The sequence below is a fragment of the Brassica oleracea genome, chromosome C4 (genome assembly GCF_000695525.1).
Source record: "Brassica oleracea var. oleracea cultivar TO1000 chromosome C4, BOL, whole genome shotgun sequence".
Taxonomy (NCBI): Eukaryota; Viridiplantae; Streptophyta; class Magnoliopsida; order Brassicales; family Brassicaceae; genus Brassica; species Brassica oleracea.
The window spans coordinates 43,049,174-43,059,259 of record NC_027751.1 but is presented as its reverse complement, the minus strand read 5'-3'; the positions used below and the strand labels follow the sequence as shown (position 1 = coordinate 43,059,259).

At 35.3% G+C, this 10,086-nt stretch overlaps 1 protein-coding gene across 1 annotated transcript; it reads right to left on the bottom strand.

Annotated features, from left to right (window-relative positions):
• Window positions 1-6,707: 6,707 nt before the first annotated feature.
• On the bottom strand, window positions 6,708-9,225 carry LOC106342199 (putative clathrin assembly protein At2g25430). The gene is made up of 2 exons (XM_013781064.1): window positions 9,005-9,225; window positions 6,708-8,892 (listed from the first exon to the last, which is right to left on the bottom strand). The coding sequence occupies exon 2, from the start codon at window positions 8,867-8,869 to the stop codon at window positions 6,929-6,931; it is 1,941 nt and encodes a 646-aa protein (XP_013636518.1). The 5' UTR covers window positions 8,870-8,892; window positions 9,005-9,225; the 3' UTR covers window positions 6,708-6,928.
• Window positions 9,226-10,086: the final 861 nt, after the last annotated feature.

The window sequence follows — 10,086 nt, the reverse complement described above, 5'->3', positions numbered from 1 at the left end:
TCAAATGGTTGGTTTTGCAGATGCAGGATATCTTTCAGATCCACACAAAGCCCGATCGCAAACAGAATACGTTTTTACGATCAGAGGCACTGCTATATCTTGGCGTTCTCAGAAACAAACGCTTGTGGCTACTTCTTCAAATCATGCTGAGATCATTGCACTCCATGAAGCAAGTAGAGAATGTGTATGGCTAAGATCAATAAGCCGACACATCTGTTCAAGCAGTGGAATTGACGAAAATATAGAACCAACTATTTTTTATGAAGATAATGCAGCATGTGTTGCTCAAACAAAGGACGGATATATTAAAAGCGATAGAACGAAGCATATTCATCCGAAGTTCTTCTCATACACTCAAGAGCTCGTGAAGAAGAAAGAGATTGAAGTAAGATATGTCCAATCATGCGACAATGCAGCTGACCTCTTCACAAAATCACTTCCGACTTCGGTATTCAGAAAACACATCCACAACATTGGAATGCGTCATCAGAAGGATCTATGACTGCTCATTCGAGGGGGAGCTTACGTAGTTGTAATCTTTTTACCTTACTATGGTTTTTCCCATAGGGTTTTCCTAGAAAGGTTTTTAACGAGGCAACAAAGACGTTAAGCAAGAGCGGATAGTGACACCGGCCCCCAAGGGGGAGTGTTACGAAAGTCAAAAATAGGAGGAGGAGCCGTTTTCGTTGAAAATATAAAAGATGTGGGGCCCGCTGCACTATTTGCACAGTAAATTTATTTTCTATATATATGATCGATTTCGATCATTTGAAAACGCATCATTCACTCTTCTCTTCCCTCTGTAATAATCTTTCTATCAGTGTTATAAATTCTACGGGTATAAATTTTGCCCTTATTTAAATTCTCGCGATACAATAAAATTCAGGTTCTTTTCATAACAATCTTCGCTTTGTTCGTATCGATTTCAATTTTTCAGGTTTTTTTTATTAAGAACGTTGAATTTGTTCATCCCAATATTAAAACGGAAATAGATATATCATTGCTTTGAGACTTTTGCAAGCTTTAACTTAATACATGAGAAATAGAGAGTAGTTTAAAGTTATCGAACCAGACTTTGAGTCCATCTTCATATCTGTGGTTTCCGGATGTACAAAATGATAATCAGTTGCGAACATTCTTATCGATGAAATTGATGATATTATGGGAAATAAGGTGCAATCTCCATTATGCCTGCATTTCCGTTTTCTCCAAACCCTTCGCATGAAAAATCTAGAGATAAAAACAAGGATTTTTATCTTATTAGAAATCTTGTAAAAGTTGTGACCAAATGTTAGAAACACTTAAGAGGATACAAATTTAAAATTTAAATCATTTTAAAAATAAAATATTATTAATTTTAAGATTTTATTATTTGCTTACAAAATTTTAATTTTAAAATTTATAATTATATGTAAAAAATAAGATAAAATAAATATTTTTATTTAAAGTTAATTATATATATATGTATATATTAAAAATTATAATCCTGGAAATATTTTTATCTATTTCTTTTCGTTAAATATATTGAATCAAATTTTATAAAATTAAAACAATTTTTAGGTATATAATTATCAAAACGTAAAACTAAATAATATTTCTACAATTTGTAGATATTAAAAAAACTATGGTAAGGGGATTACAAAATTACAACTATTTGAAAAAATGCATAAATTTTGCAGATTTATTTTAGTAATAAAAATTATGAAGCTATAAAAAATAGAATTAAATAATATTTCAAAAATTTTACATATTATTATATTTCTATTTTTACTATTATATTATTTATTGTATATTAATGATGATTAATGAGTTATTACCATATCTAAAAACATTTGCCAAAAATATAAAACAACATTATATGTAAATGTTTATGTCATCATTGTTAATATGTTAGTATATTATGTCATTATTATTATTATACCATGTCATTATTTATTTTAAAATTAATGTAGTGATGACACATCAAATTATTTTTAAATAATGTATATGAAATTTAGTTATCGAAATAATTTGTTTTTAATAAATTTTATGTAGAGTTTTGGTGAAATAAAAATTAATTAAAATACTAGTTAAACCACTCTAAAATTTCATCTAAAACCATTATATTTTGGACTTCTATTTTTTAACTAAAAACCTTTACCAAAACACTCTAAAAACCATTTAACGCATCATAAAATTTATAACTTAAATATTTTAATAATAGTGTATTTCAAGATAATTTACCGAATAACAGATTCAATAGCACTACATTTTAAAAGGTTTTAAAATTATTGTTCCATGGAGAATTGTGTTCAAGTTTTCAACAGGTAATTCAACTTGCCTATTACCACCGAAACCAAATAACAATAACAAAATTCAATAATTTAGGCTGACCGTAGAGTACCTGCCTCCTTTTTTTTTTTTTTTTTACAACGAATGGCTATTCTATTACTCAAGTTTGAAGTGGTCTGGGTAGTCAGACCGAAATAAAACAACCAATAAAACATAAATCTCTACAGAAAGACCTCGTAATCTTAGCTAAAAAGTCCGAAATATGGTTTTGGGCTCGTGGGATGTGGGTGATCTTGAAATCCGGAAAGCATATCTTCAGAGTCTTTATCTTTTTCAATTCTGTTGCAAAGCTTGGCCAAGCATGAGGCTCCCTAATCATAGCGATCAAATCTTTGCAGTCCGTCCCAAAACTCTGACATGTTGAATACTGAAGCATACTCTCCATCGCCCATCGTAGCTCTTCCACTTCTGAATGCAATGCAGACTCTCGTGCCCATAAGTTGAACATTCTCCAAACTATCCATCCATACCCATCCACACCCACTGAATTGTGATGAAGATGTCCAAAACCCATCTATCATGCATATATTACCCAAGCTTAATTAAGACTTGGGGTTCCTCAATATTTTGTACTTGTGGAATAGGTGACACAAGTGGCGGAGCCAGAAAATTTTTGTACCGGGGTCGGAAAAAAATCAAAAAAATAATTTATAAACCACAAAAAACTACATATACTCTAGGCACACTCCCTTTTCCGTTGAATGTAAGAATTTATTCAAACCGAAAAACGTTTGTACAATGACCGCTTCTTTGTTTAGAGTGTTCTGTATTTTTAAATTTTTCAAGAAAAAAATAGCAACAATGAATAAAAACATAACTCTATCTCTATCTTTAAAATCTTCTCAGACCGAACCACACGATTATAGCAATTCTACTCTACGCACACTCATAGCTTGAAATTTTTTTATGACAGTTTTATTGGCTAAAAATATAGAAAACCAACCTAAAATTGAACTAAAAATAATTATAGAGCACGAGTTAGGAGTCCGCCGTCGTTTTCTGTTCCCGTTCACGAGTTAAAAATATAGTCTTCTTTTCTTTTTTACGTTTACTTGTTTTATAATGTTTCTATATTGTAAATTAGTTGGACCTAATACAACTTGGACTTAAACTAACATATTACTAAAGTTTAAAATAACAAATCGTGTTTAGGGATTTTATATTTTTGGATAATTATCAAAAAATGAGGTTCAAACTAATATAACTCCAAAGTTTCAATGATAAAAAGTATAATTATTTTAGTTGTACAATTAAATTTTATCTCCAATGTTTAATAATTGTTTTTGTGGGGTCAAAATTATTTTTTTAGTGGGGTCAACACAAATTATGTTTTAAGAAAATCATTTTTTTTTAAAGTAGTGGGGTCAGCTGACCCCCTCCTCATATGTTGCCTCCGCCCCTGGGTGACACCATCTCATTAGCGTTGAACCATGCTTGGCACTCACTTTCTGCATAACGAACTAGCTCCAGTGGGTCTCTGTTTATTCCCCTAAATAGCTTATCATTTCGGGCCTTCCAAATATACCAGATTATCCAGGGATAAGGGTCTTTGTCTAATCATGGCTCGACACTGATGTTCTTTATCCAGAATAGATAATCCATATTAGCATAGACACTCGGCACTTAAAAGATATATGGACTTGTTGGTGTTGCTGATAGGGCCCAAGCTTGTAGGGCTGGTGGACATTCGAAGATTGCATGAGTGACAGACTCTTCTGGGTTCTCCACATCGCGGGCAATAGTTGTCACATCTCATATTACGCCGTATCAAATTTCTCGTTACAGCCCCATGAGCTATTATCAATTGCCATATAAGATGACAAATTTTCTGAGGCGCTTTTATTTTCCAAGCAAAGACTTGAAGCTTTGTTATGCTGGGCTCCATTACTTCCTTCTCTTCTTCAGCCTTCAATAAGTTCCGAGCTACCCAATATCCAGATTTAACGGTATACTCACCATTTTTATTGTAGCTCCAACAGAAATTATCCCGACGATGAGCTGAGCTTATGGCTAAGCTTCTTATAAAAGGTATATTCGCATGGGCAACATAATCCTCCTTTAGTCGAATATCCCATTCCTTCGATTCCTGATCAATAAGATCGCTGACACTCATATTCAGGTGCAAAATTGGGGCTGCAGGGTGAGCCGGTCTAGCTGGTGTTGTAGGGATCCAAGGATTCTCCCACACCTTGACCTCATATATAGTATATATAGTATATACATATATATGTAAGTTGTTTGTCATCCTGAATTCATATAAATACAATATTAGATTCATTTTAATATAAAAAGGAAAATCTTATATTATTAAAAGAGAAGTACAAAAAGAAAATACTCTTAAGTTGCAAAAAGGAAAATACTCTTAAGTTTTCAACTTATTTACAATGGCATGCAATTAAAATTATTAATTAACCTAATTTTTAGGATTCTTTGTTTTCTCTTAATTAATGCATTTCCAAAATCAAATTCCAGCTTAACCTAAATTTAAGTAATCATTGTCTTTTCCTATTTAATTAAAGGGAAAATTAGAAAAAAAAAAGACACTTTCATCTTAGATTTTTCCCAATAGGATTTTTATAGAGGGTTATTTAGTTAAATAGGAACTATATTTTTTAATACTATTATACCCTTTAATTAATCAAATTAATTTAAATATTTTGGTAATTGATTTAATTTTTATAAAAAAAGAAAATAGTAAAAACAGAAAGTAAAAAAAATTCCAAAATCATTTCCTAAATAAAGTTTAGCTATAATTTTGAATCCAACATATTTCATAAAATGATTTAGCTAAAATTTTAGGAAAAAGAAATTTTAAAAACGATTTTTAATAATGTTACATAATATTTCCAAAATATCATATAATCTTCACACATTTAGCTTGTAAGGCCTAAAATATATGTATTTTAAATATTCCAAAAGTATATGTTTAACCATTACGGTTACCATTAAGTATTTTCAACAATAAAATCTATATACGCTTAAATATTTTTGAATTACTTGTAGAATAATTTGGAGTATTTATAAATATTCATTTTTAATCTATTTAAATCTTGCCTATATATATTTCAAATATTTTTAAAATATATTTTTAACCATTTCAGTTACTTTTTTGGACAACATTTCAGTAACCATTTCAGTTACTATTAATTATTTTCAACAATAAAATCTATCTATATTAAGATTTAAATATCATTGAATTACTTGTAGAATAATATTTAATGTTTATAATTGAATATTCATTGTCTGATGTATCTAAATCTCGCTATATGGCTCGTATCTATCAAAATATTTAAAATATTATTATATTTGGGAAACCACTTCGTGTTAAAAGAAATATTTAATCAAACATATCAATTAGTCAATATTTGTGGAAGGTTTAGTATGGTGTACGGGTCGATATTTTTTTACAACAAATAAACTATTTAATTAAAAAAAAAAAATTTAACTAATAAACATTTAAATAAATATGTGTATATAAAAGTAACGATTAGTATCCGCACACGGATCAGGCTATAGTTTTAAAACAAAGTGAATAAATAAAATAAAGGTTCTCGGCCCATGAAGAAACCAAACCATGTCCCTTCTTCCAGAAAAACTCAAAGCTTTTCCTTGTTCGGCTTGGATCCAGCCTAGCCAATAACTATAACCGACCACACCATTTATAAGTACAGAAGATCCCGATCATTCGCAAAATTAGTCAACCATTATTGTATATGTATCACACGGATGTCATGGACGGTGTGCCAGAACGTGACCTGACTCACCCTTGCATGAGTTGGACATGAAGAGACTCCAGCTTATCTTTAGCTTTATTATTATTCGTTCTCCATAATTTAAAAGAACTGATCATTTATACACATATTTGGTAATGGAGGGTCCCATCCTAGCAAGTAACTCTCGTTAAGTTTGTTATGTTTTTTCTTGCTGTTTTGTTGGTGTTCATCAAACTGTCGAGTTTCCTTCCAGTTTTTATTTTGTTACCGTTGAGCATAGTTCTGGATGTAATAATTTAAAATTTTTTTAGATTTAATATAATTGTTTGTTTGACAAAAAAAAAAAAAAAAAAGGGTCCCATCCTAGCTGTCAATATATATAAATAATAACCCATTGGGTCACCCACTTCTTGGTGTAACAGACTTCCATATACACACATCTCGCCCTGTCATTTTCCAATCTCAACTATAGAAAAGAATAGTTTATGCCTGGTAAAAGATAAGAAAGCGACAAATCTATATCACCTAATAATTACCAAAAAAATTGAACCAATGACTTCAAATTTCATAGGAGTAGCAAACATAACAAAGTCCTAGAGCGTTTTTTCCAAGTCAAACAATAACTCTTAAACCCAACAAAAGTTGTTCTCAAGAAGTTTACAGTGAAAAACATTAGAGATATCAAAATGTGTTATACAAAATGGAATCAAGAACCTCAATAAAGTGTACATAAACTATAAATCCAAACTCGAGCAAGAGACGCAAGAAACATTTCAAAAACACACGAGAACGAAGGTGAACAAAAAAAAAAAAAAAAAACAAACGAGTCATCTACACATACATCATAATAAGACTTGGTGGAGCAAATAACAAATAGAATGAAATCAGTAAGGATTGTTGTAGTAATACCCCGTCGGTGGTGGCGGTCCCATCCCATTGACAGGTGGCATTCCGTAAGGCATTCCACCTGGAACTGGACCAGTGTTGTTCATCTTCGCCAAACTAGCTTGACCTCTCATTCCTTCACGCTGGTATTGCTGCCATAGCTGCTGCTCTTGGCTCAGCAGATACTGCTTCTTCTCCATCTCGGCCATTTGCACGTACGAAGGCGGTGGGATGGTTAGCGAAGCCGCGAACGGGTCTTGGTTCACTTTCTCAACGGTTCCATCTGGTGCAGGTAAGGCCAATACTTGAGTGTTGGTTTTACCCGGTAAAGGTAAAGCTACGCTGCTCGCGCTGCCACCAGTTAACTGCGAGGTGCTCACATGTTGCCTAACCGCTCCTTGATCGTACATGCCGTTCAGCAGCAGAGAATCAAACCCGCCGCCTAACGCGGCTGTCTGTTTCTCCAAGTTGCTAGCTGTTTCCACCAACGCCAATTCCCAATCCGCTTTCCCTGGCTCCGCAGCAGGATTCTGCCACGCGGAGGTCACTCCATCCGACGGGAAAGCTTCCCACTTCCCGTTACTTCCCGGCGGACCGGCGAATAGCGCGAGCGCAAACTTGTTCCCTTGGTCATCACCAGTGACTCCATCTTCCCTCAAGTTAACCAAATCCTCCGTGTACTGCGGTTTTTCCGGCTCAGGCTCAGGCTGAGGAGGAGGAGTGTAGTTCTCCGGAGGAGGAAGCGCTTTGATCTCGTTCATATCAGGCTCAGCCTCCTCTTCTTCCGCCACCGGCGGAGGAGGAGGAGCTTCGATCTCTTTCCTCTCAGGACTCTTCCCTCTCTTCGCCCTATCTCTAACAAACTCCTCCAACGTCTCCAACAACTTACTAGTAATCCTCTGAACCTCCGGGTACTCAGACGATCTCGCCACGCCTGTCTCCTTACACCAATTATAAAACGCGATAAGCTCATCAATCTGTTTCGCCGCGCTCGCGTAAGCATCAAAGGCCTTGACGCAATCGGTATACTCCATATCGAAAAACTTATCGAGCAAAACAGCTAACACCTCGCAGATGTCAGCGTAGAGCTTAAAACTCTCCCTCACGACGGGGTACAACGCGATAAGTATCATCCTACTGTTCTTAGCTAAACCGGTTGGTCTCAATGTCAAGAACCGGTCAAGCAGCCTCTGTAAATGCCCCATTTTCCCGAATATCCTCTCCGGCGTCATTTCTCGAAGAGGTGTCACAGCTTTCTTCTCATCTCTCCCTCCTCCTCCCATCTCATTCATATCTCCGTAAGACCGAGATCTCTTAGGCACACCACCATAACCACCACTGTAACCACCACCACTACCGTTGTCATAGTCATAAGATCTGGGAGGGGGAGATCGAAAATCATCTCTCCCTCTACTGTAACGGTCATCACCATTGCTATGATAGCTACTACTCCCCCCACCAACACCACTCTTCCTCTCAAACAAAGCTAACTCGAGCCTCTGATCCAGATAAAAAGCGTAAGTCCTAACGAAAGCGGAGTGATCCCACGAGCTCGAGTGCGCCTCGTCGCGAAAATCGGACATGTTGAGCATCCTCGTGCCACGCCTCGTCGAGTGGAGGATCTCCTCTTGGAAGAGAGGGTCTCCTTCGTTGAGGAGGCGGTGGACGAGCATCAGGGCCTTGAGGGCGACCACCCAGTCGCGCGTCTTCCCGAGGCGACGCGAGACGGAGGTGACGCAGGCGAGGATGTATCCGCGGGAGAGGGAGGTGAGGTTGAGGATCTCGCGGATGTACTTCTCGCTCGCGGGGTCGTCGTCGTGGCTCGTGGCTTTCACGATGGCTACTTCCAGATCTGGGGCCGTGTTGCTCGCGACTTTCGCGATCCCGATGCTCGTTTGATCCTTAACCGCCCCGATCGCTTTTCGGATGCTCGGCGCCATCTCCTAATCCGGATTTGAATTTTCTGAGAGGAAAAATAACAAAAGAGTTCGAAAACTATTTGAATCCAACGGGAAAAAAACATTTGAAAATAGTGAAATTGGTTTTTGATGTGGAAAGCTATTAATAGAGATTACCGTTTGGAGATTTTGGAGAGGCTTTCTTTGCTAGATCTACGGAGGAAGATTCGCCGACGTCGGAGTTGAAAACGGTGTCGGGTTGTTTGGAGATTGGTTTCTTCGGTTATTGAGATCTTTAGATCTGTGGAGGAGGAGGAGGAAGAAGAAGATCTCGAAGGCTGTGTAGAGAAGATTCGGAGAAAGGAGTAAAGAAAGGTGGTGGTGGGCTAAAGAGAGAGAAAGAGGTGGATTTAAGACAAGAGTTCGAGTTTGTGATGACGTGGCTATTTTACAGCCGTTGATTTGGAGAGAGATGCGAAACTTGTTTTACCGGCACTGTCGGCAGCTGTGTGCCTGTCGGAAGGTAAATGTGTTATTTACCTAACTTTTTACATATTGTCTTCTCAGTGAGACATCAATCAACTCTAGCTTTTGAAAATGTAGGTAAAAAACCTAAGTGGTGATGGGGGGAACCGGAGTTCATTGACAGTAATTCAAACTATTTTTTGAAAAATATAAATCTCAAACTGTAAGAACATCAACATTGGTCATTGGTTAAATATCTCCACTAGGGTTGGAACACAAATCCGAGAACCCTAAAAACCGAACCGAATCTGATCAGAAGAGTAGTACCTAATCTGAATCGAAATTAATTAATATCCGAACGAGTTCAAAATTCTAGTATCTAGATAACCGGAACCGTATCAGATCCAAACCGAAATATTTCGGATTTCCGAATCAGACTTATATACTTAAATATATTAGTTATTTTTAAATTCAATATCCAAAAATATAAACAAAATATATAATATATTTTAAAGTTGTCTAAAATACACGAAATATATACAAATAGTCGAAAGTAAATGTTTAAAACAACTAAACAATACTCAGAACATTTTGAAATATCTATTGATTCTACATCCAAATATTCAAGCCAACTCAATTTTTAGTTAAAATTTAGGTATTTTGGCATAAATTATTCAAGTTTATATAAATATTTTTTTCCTAAAATATAAATATTTTTAAAACAGAGAGAGTTATTTATTCCATTTTAATTAGTTACTATAATTTGATCCGCACTTTTAAAACGCAGTATTATT